This window comes from Pygocentrus nattereri, chromosome 27 (genome assembly GCF_015220715.1).
Source record: "Pygocentrus nattereri isolate fPygNat1 chromosome 27, fPygNat1.pri, whole genome shotgun sequence".
Taxonomy (NCBI): Eukaryota; Metazoa; Chordata; class Actinopteri; order Characiformes; family Serrasalmidae; genus Pygocentrus; species Pygocentrus nattereri.
Genome location: NC_051237.1, coordinates 9,869,243 through 9,885,422, shown reverse-complemented (window position 1 = coordinate 9,885,422; position 16,180 = coordinate 9,869,243). Strand labels below are relative to the sequence as shown.

Sequence of the window (16,180 nt, the reverse complement as noted above, 5' to 3'; positions counted from 1 at the left end):
TTCAGTCCTGCCTTTATTACAGCTTCTAGTCTTTAAAGGAAGCGTATTTTCAGTTAATCGAAAGAAATCTGAAGGGATATTTTTCACACCTCCAAAGTTCAGTCTTGGATTTTCTGCTGCTCACAAGACAAGGAATCTCAAATGCCACTAAGTGATGTACAAACCATTATACCAATAAGAGTCCTTGGGCAAGACTCCTAACACTACCTTCGCCTACTTGTGTAAAATGATCAAATTGTAAGTCGCTCTGGATAAGAGCGTCAGCCAAATGCCATAAATGTATGTAAATGTAAATGTGATGTTGAGGTCTGGACTCTGGGTTGGCCACCAGCAACTTCTATGTTGATGCTTCTTGACAGCTACACATCTTTTCAGACTCATAGTGTTGAGTTGTCTTCTCACAGTGGAAGGATGGACAGAATCATTTGTGGATTTTTTCAGATCTGAAGCAGGTGTGGAGCTTGATTTTCTCCTCTGTCTCATAGATAAAAGTGCTGTTTATTTGAGGGTGACAGTTTTGGTGGTCTACCAAGTCAAGCATGGTTATGAGGAGTCTCATATTCTTTGTAATCTTCAATAATTTTTAAAACTCCTTTGACTTTCCCTTTTCTTATGCAAGTGGAGTATTTTATATCTAATCTCTTCAGAAATATCTCCTAAAAAAAAGAATAATTTGTACTTCAGGCTGTTTTGACTGGAAATGAAATAAATCTCTCTGAGTTCTATATGTGCTAATTTATGGATGGAATTAATAAACCCCTGTTTATGTAGAGTATCTGCTCTTTCTACTTGAAAATAGTAGAAAAGGGGTGAATAGGGGACGCTGTCTGCTGTACCTGAGGTTCGAGGCTAATGACCTCGGGTGTCGAGGGTGTTCTGCCTGTTGATATCTACTCTTGGATTTCTGCGCTTGGTGCCATGGAGACCAGGATCTGCTCTTGGTAAGCTCAACCTAATCACACCTTGACAGGCTCTTGGAATGAAGCATGCACATAACAAGCAGGCTTTTATTAAACACTTCCCAGGAATCCAGACCTCCTCATATTAGCCCCTGTGTATGTATGTGCTGATTATTTCATGCCCTACTGCGCAGTTACTTTTAAAGCCTTCAAGTAGAGTCATTAAGGGGCTCTTCATCTTTCTTGTGTACACTGCTACAATTCAAGGTAGCTGTATGGTTCTTGGCTTTGGTGTGCAGTTCTAGGGGGAAAAAAAACTTCATCCAGGTAAAAAGGTTCTGCATCGATGCTGCTACAAAGAACTCTTTTGGCCCCTTTATGTTTTAAGAGTGCAGGGTTTGTTCTCTCTCAGCAATTATCTCAAAATCATTTTGAGTTTTAAGAGAGACTGTAGATATGAGGATTTTCAAAGAACTGCAAATAGATTTTTCATATTTAATTATATGCAGAACTTCACACACTCAAAAGCCCATTTAGGACCAAATACACCCATCCTTCCTCTGAAAGAGCTGCATGGTTTGGTACACTTGAGCTTTAGGTTCAGTCTAAATTCCTTACATGTTTTTGTGCTAACATACAACATTAGCTTATGGTCAGACCTCACGCAGTGGTGAGCTGACGTGCTACTTCATCCTCAGTAATGAGCTTCGTAAACTGTACTCTGATAGTGGAAATGCGAGATGTGCTCCCGTTTGCAGACCTGACGTGTACAAACGACATGCTGTCAGCGCTGGTTTTTGTCTTTGGGCTGTCAGTGCGGTGTTATCGTTTGACCTAGAGACTTATTCACACCTGTAGAAAAATGGGTCTCGGAGACGGAGATGGTGACGTCACGAGACCATACCAGTCCGTCACTCGCATCGTATAAATGGAGAAAGTTTCCAAGCAGCTCAGTGAAGCAATAAGCAGCATCAGCCGGAGGAGAACAGCCAGACGGAAAGAATAGAAGTGAAGAGTTTTCCAACTGCTTTCATTTTCTCTGATCTAATCCACGCCAAAGCGCCCAGCACCATGGACAGCGCCAGAGCAGCTGTGTACCTGGGGGTCTTCATCCTGGCTCTCAGCGTCGTATGCCACGGTCAGGGGTCTCTGGACAACCGAATGTCCGCACACGAGGAGCAGCTTGTCACCCGAGACTTGGTAAGACCGTAATCGTAACAGGTGACTGATGAGTTTACATTCTGGATGGGTTTGCTGAAGTGATCATTAACCCGCTCATGTTTACTGAAGTTGCTCATTTCTCCACTAACTACTTGACTACTACTTCAAACCTTCTGTCTATTCATTCTGCTCAGGCTGAAGCTATTGGAGAACTTCTGGAAGGAGACGAGGACAATCGGATATCACTGGAGAAAAAAGCCAGTGTCATTCCGAGGGTAATTATTATTATTATTATTATTATTATTATTATTATTATTATGATTATTATTATTAGTAGTAGTAGTAGTAGTAGGTGATAACGGTCGTTGATATCGGTTGTTGGCTAATTAATTGTATACGATTGTTTGAAGACGAAAATTAAATAAAAACATGTTGGTGCTGTAAAGAACCACTTTGAAAAGATTCTTTAAAGAACAATCTTCTCAAAAAGAGAAGAACCATTTACTTGGAGAGTCTACGATCCTATACACTCTTAAAAATATCGTTCTTTTGTAAAGACAGTGGTTCTATATAGAACTCTGAAGCCTCAAAGACCCATATATATATATATATATATATATATATATATATATATATATATATATATATATATATATATATATATATATATATATATATATATATATATATTCATACACAAATCGCATACATCATAACAATAGAAGAACCCCTTTTTGGTGCTATATAGAACCATACATAACACATTCTCCATCAATCAGTTTCATCATGCAAAGGACCATTTAAGCATGCACATTGTTTTTTGAGTTTTCATGGTTCTATACATTACCATTTTTTTTAGTGTATAGAATCGTAGACTCTCGAAGATCCATATAAGCATCCACATTTTTTGTGTTCATGGCTCTATATATATCTTTACTATCTTTACTAAAGAGCCCTTGAAAACCCCAGAAGTGAAGATGTGATATTAATGCCACAGTCTTAATATTAAGTCGCATATAAGCAGCGTGCGTGTTTAAACTGTAGCTGTAGCTCCTTCATCGCTGGCAGCGGGGGTCAGTCTCAGAGTGGTTCTGATCACGCTAAAGGAGCAGCAGAGCTCACTGAGCGGAGCTGTTGTGTTTGCAGTGTGATATCGGGGAGCGCTGTGCCCTGAAACACGGCCCGCGCATCGGCCGCCTGTGTGACTGCATGAGAGGAACCGCCTGCAACACCTTCTTCCTGCGCTGCTACTGAACCCGCAGGACTACACTTCCCATCGGGCACTGCGCGACCGCCTTCTCACTCGTCTTATTCGTGAATTTATATGGTTGATGTCTTGAAACTATTGTGCTGTTCGTAACCTTGACATGTATGTGTGATTAAGGCGTAGCTACGATTAAATGGATTTATTTTTGTTTAATAAAATGTCGTTAAGGCTCATTGATTCTGCATAATGTCCAACTAATTATTCTAGAGATTTTCCAAAGTTTATCAGTTTTTTTTCACAGTACACGTATTAAAACATCATACACGGTAAAATAAAATGAAAAATATCTGTCATGTATCATATAAAATATCTGTCATTGTATGATCTGTGTGAAAGGCGCCCTCACTCGGGCTGTTTACACCAGCCTTCAATGCAATATGATCAGTTCCTCAGTAAGCCTTGTAATTAAGAAGGCAATCATCAAAGGGCCCGAGGGGAACAAAGTTTACCTTTAATCCTGATCAGTGAGCAGCGCTGATTCAGCTTCTGCTGACCTGTGGTTTCTTATCTGATTGGTCTAATAGGTTTTTTCTTCTGATGTCCTCATCAAGGGCTTCTGGCTCCTTGATGAACTTTACACAGCGGCAGTCTGACTCCTTTAAATAATTCAGCTGTAAATCAGAGCATGGTGAGGATTAATGCCGCTGTGCCCTTTTCTACACCACAGAAAACCTTACTCGGACGGTGACTCTGACCTTTTAGCCACTATCACAAGATAACAGGTCTACACAGCCTGTGTTGACATAATCAATGGGTTTTCTGTCATTTTCTCCGAACCGGCGAGGCACTGACATTTATTTCAATAAAACACCAAAGGAACAGAGAGCATTGCAATAAAATGAATGTCCATAATCTCCTGTTAGCTGCTGACAGTTTTGGTCCTCACGCACACAGCTCAGAAACACTGTGCGGGCATTTACAGCTCATACACGTGTGTAAACAGCTAGGCCACAGTACCACTTGACGGTCAGATGACTTTTCCTTACCCACTGGATAAATAACACACACACTCTGGGAGGGGGCAACAGGGGAGGCTAAACACACACGGCAAAGCCGCTTTGAAATAGAGAGGATTAGCCTGCACTACAAGTCGGGACACAGGTGCTCGGGATGGAGGTATTATTTTATCATATGTGAGACACGCAGCAAAACAAGATAACTTAACGTTTTCACTAATTAAGTCTCTCATACTGGGCGGATATTTACGCTTAAAACATGTGGGATCTGCGTTTCACCCACCCGTACACCGACAAAGCCCGAGATTAGAGACCTGCGAGATTAATGGCTAGAAGGCCCGTCTACAGCTTGGATTGGCTATTTCAGCACGAACTACTCGCGCAAGAGGCGGGGCTTGTCTGAGAACAGGTGCGGAAAAATAACACGGACCTGCTCCCAATCAGAAGCGCCAGGCTAATATTGTCCCTCACAAGTGGCGTAAAACCACATTATGCCAAATTTCACCTCGCTGATTGTGGTTTGTGTAGTTTTATGTGTTACTACTGTGTTCGCGAGACCACCGGAGAACCTGCCTTTGGAACTGACGGACTCCAGTGAGGAGACCAAAACAGACCTGGTGAGTGAAACGTGCACAAAACCAACGCAACCTGTAGACTAGATTAAGCAGGTTTATCGAGAAATTCGTCACGACGTCCTGGTCAGTGACCCTTCTACTCGAAAACATGCTAATTACTGTATATTGTACTGTAATACAGTGTATCTTTAATATATGACAGCAAAGATTTTGATACTGAAATAACGTTATTAAAAATCAAATATCGACAGTGTCACTGAAATAACGGGCATTTTAACACAACAAGGGTGGCGCGGTTCTTGTTAGCCAAAGTGCTAGGCTAATGAAACTGTTTTATCTTCGCAGACAAAATCCTCTAATGGAAACTTCCAGACAGATGGCGAGAGTACATTAAGGCAGAGGTTCAACCGTCTTCCAGGAGTGTGCAGGCGTTTGAAGAGAAGGAGAATAACAGTTCTGGTACTTCTATCCCATAACAGACCAGGAGCATAGCTAGAACCTTTAGTATGGGAGGGTCAGGTTAAGACGGATGATTTACCTGGGAGCACAACTGCATTAAATTGACATGTAAACTGATGGTTTGTTTATCTCTGTAGATAACCAAATCTGTCCATCATTTCCACATCAATAAAATATGACATTAATACAACTATTGCTGAAAGTAAATTGAAAGATAAAACTGTTGATGTTACATATTTTAGTGATACATGAGGAAATGATGTGTTTGAATCAAGTAAATTAAATGCATCACTTTTTTTAGTGCACAACAAAAAAAAAAAAACATTTTATATAGACAGGCTACAGAAGTTATTCATTTAGGTTGAATTCACTTCAGGTAATACATGAGTGCAATGATTAGACAGTCAGCCAGACAGCACTGTATAAGGTATTTACACCACATGCGTATATTCAACTATAACAAGAAATGAGCATGATAAATGATTATAGCTGACTACTTTTAGTACCTAATGTATCGAATAGCCTTATTCACAGTGTAGCTTACAGAGCAGCACTGCTGAAGGGGCCCAGTGCACATTGACTCGCCTGTTTATTGAGTACTTAGCCCATCACAGCAAGACACACTGATTACACTATGTAACACAAGTTTTGTTCCCAGCTTTTTAATGTTATATTCCAATTGCTTATGTCTAAAACAAATTAAAAATTGCTTACATTCATCATAAACTTCGCTTTTGTGACCACGGCAATGAAAATTATGAATTTTTATTATAGAAACAGACGATTTTGCATCTTCTCATTTATACAGTCAGACTAAGAACACTATAGGCATTGCAAATTTACACAGATTACCAAAAACTGTTCAGAAGTGTGTGGTTTTCCGAGATTTACGACTATACTGCAAATCAGATTCACGAATCAATCCCCAAATATAGTCGCCCATCATGTTCTCGTTATATTGTCCTTGGTAACGGCATTCAAAGTTCATAATGTCAGTGATCAGTCGGTTCACGCCAAATTCTTGGGACAGCAACATGCATGGCTCTCTTCTCTCCCCTGTACCAACCTATAAGCAAACAAAATAAAATTTGGATTAAGAATTTGATTTAGGCCTATTTCACACTAATGACTAGTGGTATGTGCGATATTAACACAGTTTGAAATCTGTTATATATCAAACAATAAAATATATCTGTATATATTTGATATATTTAACTACAACATGTGAAAAGGTGTTAATTAAAGCTCTTTTAAACTTTAACTGATTTAAGAAATTTGCAAAATAAAAATTTAAATCTGCTATTTAAGAGAGTATCATTTATCCGCTTACCTTCAAGAGTTTTCTTGTAGTGCTCACAAGTGAAATGAGGAGCCCATGGTTTGTCTTGGTCACCAACAGGCATGCCGAAGTATGCTTTGTAGGCCTCACACATCTTAGCAGATGCTTCCACAGAGTACTTTTTCACTCTTGTCTTTATAAAATGGCCACATACATAGCAAAATGCATCTGCTGGATGTATGCAACCTCTTGATGCCATCTAAATTGACTAAGTTGCTGTGTACTGTAAGGAAAAAGGATGCCTCTCCAAACTCGATAAAAATGGTCAATCTTTATTCCATGCAGTATCAAAGTACAAGAGTGTACTGAGGATTCAGCAGAGCAAGACTGATCACCCGGTAGCAGAGTAACACACAATATATACATTTGAAAGTAGTGGTCCTTCCTAAGCTCCTCCTGTAATGGGTGTGGGGTGAAGTGTGAATACTGTCGTTATCAGAATCTGAATAGAGAATGAATTCACACCTGTCTGTCTAGGTCAATTCCCCTTTGTCTGTGATGGCTGTTGCCCACTTACTATGCAATCCCAATCAATTAGATCATGTCTCTCTGTCTCTCAGGAAGGGCTATAGTGGCCCTATATAACTGTAGTTATACAGCTACCTACAATTCTGTACAGTCCCAGAAAGTTCTAGATAATTCTGGACAGTTCTAGAAACTTCTTGATAGTTCTCACAATTCCAGAAGCTTCTTAAGTATCTTGAAATATGGCGAATATCCTTAAAAATAGATCAATTTCAAAATATCATTTTGCTGACCACAAAACCAAAGTTTACAGGGAATAATAACTTTTTTCTATTCATTTAGGGTACAAACAATCAGGAAAACACACTTAACAACTGGGAACAAATTTTTTTTTGAAAATTGTTACATGGTGTTATTAAATGCAGCATCATCAGACTCTCATAACTGACTGGTAAACTACCTTAATGACAGATTTTCTCCATAAAGTGTAAATGATGCTTTATTATGGATGGTTGATTGATGGCTGTCTCACTTTCCAAAACTTGGATGGCCAGAAGTGTGGCCATGCCTCATTCCCTTGGCTACACCTCTATAATTTGCTGATTTATTGTCCATTCAGACATTTCACAGGATTGTACCTCCAATGAGGCTTTAACCTACAAGCACTTTGTAGCCCAGTGCTCCACTGCCCATTCGAGCAGCACTTAGTGGATTGGTGTGAAACATTTAAGGGACTTGTTTCTGGTATACTGAGCATTTTTGGCTCTGCCAAAGATTATGCAATCACCATTCAGATGGCTTGGCGTTTGTGTAGGCGTCTCTTATTACACTAATTATAGAAGTGCAAGAACAAAGTGTTTATTTGTTCTTATGTCATTTTCTCTCCACAGTGCAACGTTGAAAAGTACTGCTCTGCTTGGAGAGACTCTCAGCATGGCCATATCTGCTCCTGTCCCAAAGCATCAAAGTGCACTCACTTTTTCTTAAAGAGCTTTTAATCTCACATTACAATGATTTGTGAGAAAATGCACGAAAATAAATACTCTTATCTTAGAGACGTTAACAGCTTTGCAAGGAAAATGAAGTCGTATACATGAAACAAAGGCTAAAAAAAAAGATACAGCAAGAACTCTCTCTGTTTAGTTTATTCCTCTATTCCCCTTTCAAACATAGAGAATAGGAAACATTGCATCTTTCATAAAAAATACATTATCTACAGTTTGGGTGGGCCAGTAAAACTTGCCAAAGAGAAGACCCTAGCCAGGAACATGCAGCCTTTTCTTCACTTGTAATCCTGTCCAGCAACAAAATAGATGAAATATGACTTTGCAAACTGGCTTCACCCCACCAGATCACACATGACCAGAGGGACATGGTGTAGAAAAATAAAAAGAACAGCTCTACTCCTGGAAGCACAGGTTCAAGCCGGACTTGTGCCACAGTTAAAATAAAAAAGACAGAGTAGGTTTTCACCATACATGTCTACCACTTCAAAAAGCAATTTAAAACTGAAACGTTATTCAACATAATGCAGCTTTACTACATTTTTAACAGACAGATTAAAAAAAAAGCAGAGTTTAGGTTGAGAGAAATCAGCAGCGGCAATCAGTGCAGTGCCCAACGCGTCATCAGTACTTTGTACAAGTCAAATATTAAGCAGGCAAAACATCAGACATACACTGAAAACCATGCACAGCATGACGGAGAGAAAAGTGGTCATTCTGTATTTGATGCCATGGTTGAAACTGAAAGGGCTAGAAAAACAATTCTAATTTTATATAATTTTATAAAAGGAAAAACTGAACAATTGATGCTAATTATTTATGTTCTGGAGTCTACAAGCAAAGAGGCAAGCAACCATTTTTTCAGTGTCAATAATTACATTCAGCCCAGTATGATATGGAACACACTTAAAAAAAAAAAATGCAGGGCCAACGTTTCATAATTAAAAACGTCAGTTTGACACTTCCAAGACAAATCATATTTTTCAGATTCAAAGGCAAGACAAGTTTCCAATACTTTTAAAACATGTGGTCATTTGAAACAAACTCACATACTCACCCTGTACATAAAATCAGCACAGTGTTAGTGAAAACATGTACCTTCAGCCATATACTATAAACACAGAAACTTTCCCTAATCTCAGGTCTTAGCAAGCTATCAGTTGTTTCTCATGTAATGTCTGTCTGTGTTTAATTTTCCATTTCATTTGGAGGCTGAATCTCCAATTCAAATCCTTGAAAGTTCATAGTTAAAACAAGATCACTGTACCATAGCATGGATTATCTGGGGAAAAGGGTCAATTCTGCAAGGAGGCCGAAATCTCTCATCCACATTTAATGTCAGAATGTAAAGGAATCTATCATTTATTCGGCCAGTCATGGCAAGTTTTGTGGAGGAGTGTCCACTGATCACAACCCATGCTGAACCAGTAAACCGGGGAGGTGAACTGGTTACTACAGCTGTGCTATAACACTGAAAAAATGCTGACCCTTGCTGTAACTTCAGAGGACTGGACCTCCTGATCAGATTTGTCCAATAGTTCTTAACTCAAGTTTTGAGTACTAAATAGATTCTATCTGCCTGCGAACCTTTTCCGAGGCTTGCCGGTCTAAGGAGCGCTGCCGGGCAACCACCACTAGTGCGAAGATAACAGTGAGCCCCAGCACGGCACCTTCAAACTTCCAGAACAGGTGCTCCTCCATTGTTGCTGAGCGGCAACTACCAAGATGCAAAGAGAAAGGACAATAACAACTTGTGTTTAATGGGAACATTGCAGTTGTTAAAAGACTCAGTAAGGTTCAGGGAAAGAGCCGGGCTTACCTCTTCAACTCATCTTTGTTGGACTTGGTACAGTTAATCCTCTCCACATATCCTGTCTGGCGACAGGCCACTTCTGTCTTCTGGAGAGATTATGGACAGGGATTTAATGCAAGCCAAAGGAACATTAGTGCCACTCACAAAAACAAATATTGGACTGACCTTTGGAGTAAATATACGCATACAGAATTTAAACACACACACACACAAAGATGATTCTCACCGTTTGAAAAGCATTACACAGGGTGCACTCGGTAGCAACTACAAACTCTTCCAATTGCCAACATGGCATGGTCACAGACTTTGTTACTGCAATTAAGAAACATTAACATCAGCAAGACAATTTTGTTAATGATGTAGACAGCTGCATTATAAGAGTTATCGGTGTGTTCTAGATAGGCTACTTTAGAACTCTGTGTACCGGGATTTGAAAGAACATCTGTATGTACCTGCAGATTTCTCTTCACTCAGAAGCGCAGCCCCAAACACTCTGAGAGAGGAATAAAAAAGGTGAAGAGTCATTGATAATCATCACTCATAAAATCTCAAAGTTTCCCACTTGGTCTGCCCTTTGAGAGAAATTTCCGAGACGGAAACCAGTGACTTATCAGCCCGAATCAAAGGCTTTTGTAATTTTGTGGACTAACCTGAGAGACACCAGACCCCAGAAGAGCGCGTGCAGAGCCAGGACTCGGGGTCTCAGACAGGCCATCGGGATCCTGCAATCACTCTCCATCCCGCGGGCGCACGCGCACACACACCCCAGCGCTACCACTTATAGACGCTTCATAGCTTCGCTGGAGCAGCTTCGATCGAGCCTGAAGACAGGAGGCACGGGGAGAAGCGAGGTGAGGGTAGAGTCGAAGACTCACATCAACAAACCGATTAACAACCAGGCAGAGTACAGACTGCGAAAGATGAAGAAACCCCAAGAAGAGCAGGAAAGTGAGGCTAGCTTGTCTTTCGCATCTTCCCTTCCACCTTAAATGGCGCAACAGTCACTTCTTGTTGGTGCAGTTGTTACCAGAATCACAGGAATGTACCTGCTGCGACTGTTAAGGTAGACCGGAAAGTTCAGTCTTGGCAGGAGAGCTGATAAGATACCTGATACTTCTGACACACGTTCCTGTCTGTACAAACGCCACTGACAGTAAGGAAGCTGGGCTTATCTGTGTGAGATGTGATAACTTCCATTATTTGGCCATTAATTAGCCCGCTGGAAGTTGTGGAAAGTGAACTCATCACACTCGGCGAAGCGCCAGCTCTGGTTTGGCTGGCGCTCTTTAAAACATACAGTTTGCTGGCTGCCAACACGAGTAGCCTTCGTGAGTGTAAAGGCCAAAACACGTCCCTGACCGGCTCATCAGCGTTACGGAGAGCCGATGAAGCGCCCGCTGCGCGTCCGGCTGCGCGTCGCGTTACTGAAGGAAGCTCTAAACACACAGCAGCGTCCTCACCTCACAGCACCATCGCCGCTCCGCGCCCCGATGACTGGATATGTCCCGATATCGCCGAAAGTCCGAAAACTGTCACTTGAGATCGCGTGGCCGGTCGTCGTTCCGCTGTTTTTAACCTGATACTTTATTTACACAGGAGTGAAGACGTGACGGCCCGCCATCTTTAACTCGAGCGTTGCGATGACGTCAAGTCGAGTGAATGTGCATTTTTTTCCTTTAGAGCACCGTTAGAGCGCCGTCTAGTGGTTGTTCCCATTGAAGGGGAACTACACCGAATTTTCAAAATCTCTACATAATTCAACTGTGACAATTGTGTTTTTTTTATGTGAAATTGTGCATTAAACAGAAACGTACTGACTCCTACTGATTTTATTTACTATCGTAAACATTTAGTGAGCTTACACTCATTTTCTGAGTTGTATATAATGTTATTAATGGAATTTTTAATATATATTACATATTTTCTTTTTCTTTGGGCATTATTTTTGCATGTACCTCCCCTCCATGCATGTATTTAAAAATACATTTTAGGCCAAAATCTAAAACTATCCTAAAAGAATGTCTAAGGGATTAGGCAATGATTTTCTAATCATTTCAACTAATATGTTCCCTGAGGAGGCGTTAAAAGCTTCAGACTACTGTTCATCACCACCAGTATGAATTATTTTGATTCTTCAAATTCCCTAGAATTGCATGTTTTACATCAAAGAACTCCAGATGACTTTGTTTATCTCTGAACAATTGAAATATGCAGAAATCTTGACATAAACTGTCAAAACATCAGACTATTTCATTCACACTGGACCCAAGTGAATGAAATGACCATTTGCTAAAGCACTTGTTGAGCAGCAACTGCTGCTTCCCCTACTTCTGTAGGACAACAGATCTTGATCATGTTGAACATACATCACCCTAAAATACATCACTGTCCTTTCAGACTAACCTGAAAAGTTCCACAAGCACATGCCCTGGCTGAAAGAGCTTAACTGACTTGTCTTGACTGAGATATTCTTATCTAATGTACCAAAAAAGGATGAAACTCAGTGCTGTTTAGATATATTTCTATTTTTATAGAAATATATCTAATATATTCCTATAAAATATTATTTATATATCTAATATATTTCTGTAGTATATTTACAGTGAGGTTGGTGAGTTTTAGGCAGTAAAACCAGTATGGAACCAATCTAATTAATGAAGAGCTTAATGATTGAATGGTGAAGTGATCCAAAAAACCACATAGTTCAGTCCAGTTAGATTATTAGTCCTCTGTCACACAAATGTGCTGGTCATTCTTAAACAAAATCTGGATTTATTAATTTTTTTACAATCATACCAGATTAAACATACATATTTCAGAGCAAATTATCTCTCATATCAGCAGTTAACAATCATGTCAATGGACAGCAACAATAAAGGAAATATCACAAATGTGTAAAAGTACCGTGGTGTACAGCTATGTATTTAAAACACAAGATTGATAAGTAAAGAACTGAACAAGGCAGAAGACAAAACCGAATACGAAGGAGAGCCAAACAGAAAATGTGTGAAAGAAAAAACAAACAATTGAAGAAAATAAAACGGAAACATACAAAACAAGGCAGAGTGAAATGTAGGTAGGTGAGAGGAAGATAGAATTATTTTGCCAAGAGCTATTGTCCATACATGAGTCTGTGCAGGTGCAAATGTGGTTACGTATAAAACTCCTTTAGGATTCTGTTTACTCCAGTTCAGTCCATTTAGAATGATTAATTAATGCCATGATTAGTAGCCCAAACAACTGCTCAGGTCTACCTTTGTATCGTAAACACATCAGTGTGCTCTAGCTACATAGATAAGGCAGAGGAGTGCTGTTTCCACTGCTGCTCCTGCCATGCTGTTGTTTACCCAAACTGGCTGCAGCATTTCTTTTAAAGCTGGATTCCCCTCCCAAAGTTGCATGCATAGATACTGATATGTAGCTCATGCACAAAGACTAAAGTCTTATATCAGTCCCTTAATCTTGATCACATCTGTTTGTAGCTTTGTATGGGGCAATGAAAATATTTAGTAGGGGCTTCACAGGGAAAATATTGTGTGACAGGCTGATATTTGATTCACTAATGACCCATGACCATTACATGCCTCCTGAATTGGGGGTGATCTTAATAAAGTTTTTAGAAAAAAGTTATACTGGAAAAAAACATTGTTTGATGGGAATTTTAGAAACTAACGTAAGCAAATAGAAACAGTACAGATGTCATAACATACCTGTACAGTCTTTAAAATAAAGGTTCCTTAATAATTCTTGGCTTGAATGTACAATTCTAGGAAAAAGATTTAACTGCTACAGAACCTTTACATCATGTGGAGGATCTTTTAACTTTAAAAAGGTTCTTTACATTCATGCATCTTATTCACAAAAATTATGAATAAGAAAATGTTTCTTTCTATTACATCACTCCAAAAACCTGAAGAGTGTAGGAGTGTAGGCTTCTCGTTCAGTATGGCCGCACCATTTGATTTGGGCTGAAATACATGCAGGATGAAAAAATGGGCTGCAAGGCAGAAAGGGAAGAGGCTGAAAGGTCAAGAACAGGGCATATAAATAGCCTCTATGACTAAATCCACTAAAAAAAGAAAAGGTAAGCTTACTGCCTTATGCTATTATTCCACCTGAAGGCATCCTAGCCTTCTACTAACATGCACTGTAATGCAGCTATTTTAGTAAAGCATTATTTATTTTCTATTTCTAATTTTGATTCTTCTTCTTTTTTTTTGCACAGTGGGCTCTTGAGATACAACTGAGTGACAGGAATCTGTACCCAAATCTGTGCAGTATAGAAAGCGCCGCAACAAGCTATGGAGTTACCAAAATGCATGACAGAACCCTGAGTGCCACAGCAGACCAAGATTTGGTTCATTCTTCCCATCCTGGGCATGTCCTAAGAAGTAGGATGCAGGGCCATGCAACAAACAGATCAGGCGTTTAGGAAAGAGATGATGCTTTGGTGAAAACTTCTTTTTGTCCCTTTGTCCAGCTTGAGTCCATCATCATGAACTGTACTGTCATCTGTCCTTTGCACTTAGGACAGAATTAGCAGGACAGCACGAGTTTAAGGGTATGCAGTACATTCAGTAGAAGCTCAGTGACACCTTGTGGCACAAAGGACGCTGCATCAGCTCAAAGTCTAAAAACGAGAGAGTGAGAAACCCAGTTTGAATTCATTTGAAAACTAAAGCCCTGATCTCAGAACAAATAGAAATCTATTCTAAGTCTACTGATTAAAACAAAACAAAATTAAAACAGAAAGAGAAACATTCTTGGCATCACAGCATCAAGAAATAAATGCCAGAAATTAAATTTGCACATTTTTTTTATCTACAGGTGACTGCCTTTTATAAAAGAGACCACAGAGGTGAAAGTGAGACAGTTTTAAGTGGTCAAATAACAGTGCTCCACCCACTCTCATCTGGAAGACAGAAAAATATAGATATTTTGGCATGCCTCTGCAAAAAGCTTTGCTGTCTACTGGACAAGTTCTTACAACTTTGATATCCTTCGCATAAAGTATCAGTGTTTTCCCAAGAATGCCTGGTTGCCATGAGAATGTCACTGTTTACCCACAAAAGCAGTGAGACATTTTACCTAAAAAGACAGCAAGAACACTTACAATGATAATCAGACTCATGATGCAGAATTTAAAAAAGGATGTGAACATTGATTATGGGTTATGTGTTTGGTTTAGAAATGAAAGGGACAAACATCTAATGTAGTTGAGCTCGGAAATGAGAAAATACGCAACTGTAACAACATTAAAGATATATGCACACCAAAAAGGAGTCCTTAGAAGGTGTGGAACTGAGCAGAAACAAAAGGCAAAGACACAAAACGTAAGGAATAAAAGTCAGTGTAGAGGTAGGCAAACCCATGTGATAATGTGGCGATGGCTGGAGCAGTAGACTGTAAGAATCAGCAGAAGGGCTTTTGCAGCGTTTGTGATGTGGAAGTTTAAGCTGAGTGTCTTATGGCTGCAGTCACTGTGGGGCTGCTGGACGCACAGTCCCCCTGTTCTCTCCTGGTGTCAGTCCATATTCCCACTGTCTGACTGGGAAATGTTGAGCGTGTTGGCAGAGGGAAAAAGGTCACGTTGGTCAGTTGGACTGTGGTAGTCAGAGGTGAGGTCAGGCTCCAGCAAAGAGGACAGGGTGAAGTGGGAGGAGCCTTTTTTTAGGCACTGAGAATAAAAGTTTAACAGCAGGTCCAGCTTGTTTTCAATTGACTGCACCTGAGAGACCAGAGAAGGACATGGTTAGAGGCGTTCCCTTGTGGAATTGATCTAAAGAAAGCTAGGCAGAATTTACAGCATTGTGCAGTATCTCAGAAGTTTCCAAAACAATAAGAAATGAAAAAAAGGAAATGGAGAAAGAAAAGGAAAGACAATTCAGTTTCCTAAATTGGCACATAAATACAATAGACACATAGCAGTGATTACACTTCTGAATGAGTGAATTCTGTTCATAAATAGATCTAGTACTGTTCAGAGACATTATATGCAGGCAATATATATATATATATATATATATATATATATGTGTATATATATATTGGTAGATGTATTTGTTTTTTTAACTGTACTTTTTACATGAAAAGATACATAAGGTGATTGGCCAGTGACATAAATATACAGTGTAATATACAGAATTCTGTTTCTTTGGCTTCTTTTGAAAGATGGCTATTTCCTTTGAAAGTTGGTTATGAAAAATAACATTAGAAACAGTTTCATTCATAGATGGTAATGA

At 39.6% G+C, this 16,180-nt stretch overlaps 4 protein-coding genes across 6 annotated transcripts in view; 2 read left to right on the top strand and 2 right to left on the bottom strand.

The window, feature by feature from the left end:
* The first annotated feature begins 1,840 nt into the window (after window positions 1–1,840).
* On the top strand, window positions 1,841–3,509 carry cart4 (cocaine- and amphetamine-regulated transcript 4). The gene is made up of 3 exons (XM_017692928.2): window positions 1,841–2,099; window positions 2,255–2,335; window positions 3,207–3,509. Exons 1-3 carry the CDS (start codon window positions 1,971–1,973, stop codon window positions 3,312–3,314), a joined length of 318 nt encoding a protein of 105 aa, XP_017548417.1. The 5' UTR covers window positions 1,841–1,970; the 3' UTR covers window positions 3,315–3,509.
* Window positions 3,510–4,415: 906 nt separating this feature from the next.
* Window positions 4,416–8,278, top strand: si:ch211-191i18.4 (uncharacterized protein LOC799350 homolog). The gene is made up of 3 exons (XM_037535539.1): window positions 4,416–4,900; window positions 5,204–5,317; window positions 8,012–8,278. The coding sequence occupies exons 1-3, from the start codon at window positions 4,775–4,777 to the stop codon at window positions 8,117–8,119; spliced, it is 348 nt and encodes a 115-aa protein (XP_037391436.1). The 5' UTR covers window positions 4,416–4,774; the 3' UTR covers window positions 8,120–8,278.
* jtb (jumping translocation breakpoint) lies at window positions 8,249–11,593 on the bottom strand. Of its 2 annotated transcripts, none has more exons than XM_017695398.2 (6): window positions 11,399–11,593; window positions 10,589–10,759; window positions 10,391–10,431; window positions 10,165–10,250; window positions 9,945–10,024; window positions 8,249–9,842 (listed from the first exon to the last, which is right to left on the bottom strand). In XM_017695398.2, the coding sequence occupies exons 2-6, from the start codon at window positions 10,675–10,677 to the stop codon at window positions 9,686–9,688; spliced, it is 453 nt and encodes a 150-aa protein (XP_017550887.1). In that variant the 5' UTR covers window positions 10,678–10,759; window positions 11,399–11,593; the 3' UTR covers window positions 8,249–9,685. The 2 variants fall into 2 exon arrangements, with proteins under 2 accessions (XP_017550887.1, XP_017550897.1); XM_017695408.2 differs by having other exon boundaries at window positions 9,945–10,021.
* Window positions 11,594–14,148: 2,555 nt separating this feature from the next.
* Window positions 14,149–16,180, bottom strand: part of LOC108426117 (potassium voltage-gated channel subfamily KQT member 4) — a 68,757-nt gene continuing 66,725 nt past the window's right edge. For both annotated transcript variants that reach the window (XM_037535205.1, XM_017695387.2), the window contains one exon: window positions 14,149–15,666. In XM_037535205.1, coding sequence (XP_037391102.1) covers window positions 15,463–15,666 — 204 coding nt within the window. In that variant the 3' untranslated portion in view covers window positions 14,149–15,462. The remainder of the gene's footprint in view (window positions 15,667–16,180) is intronic.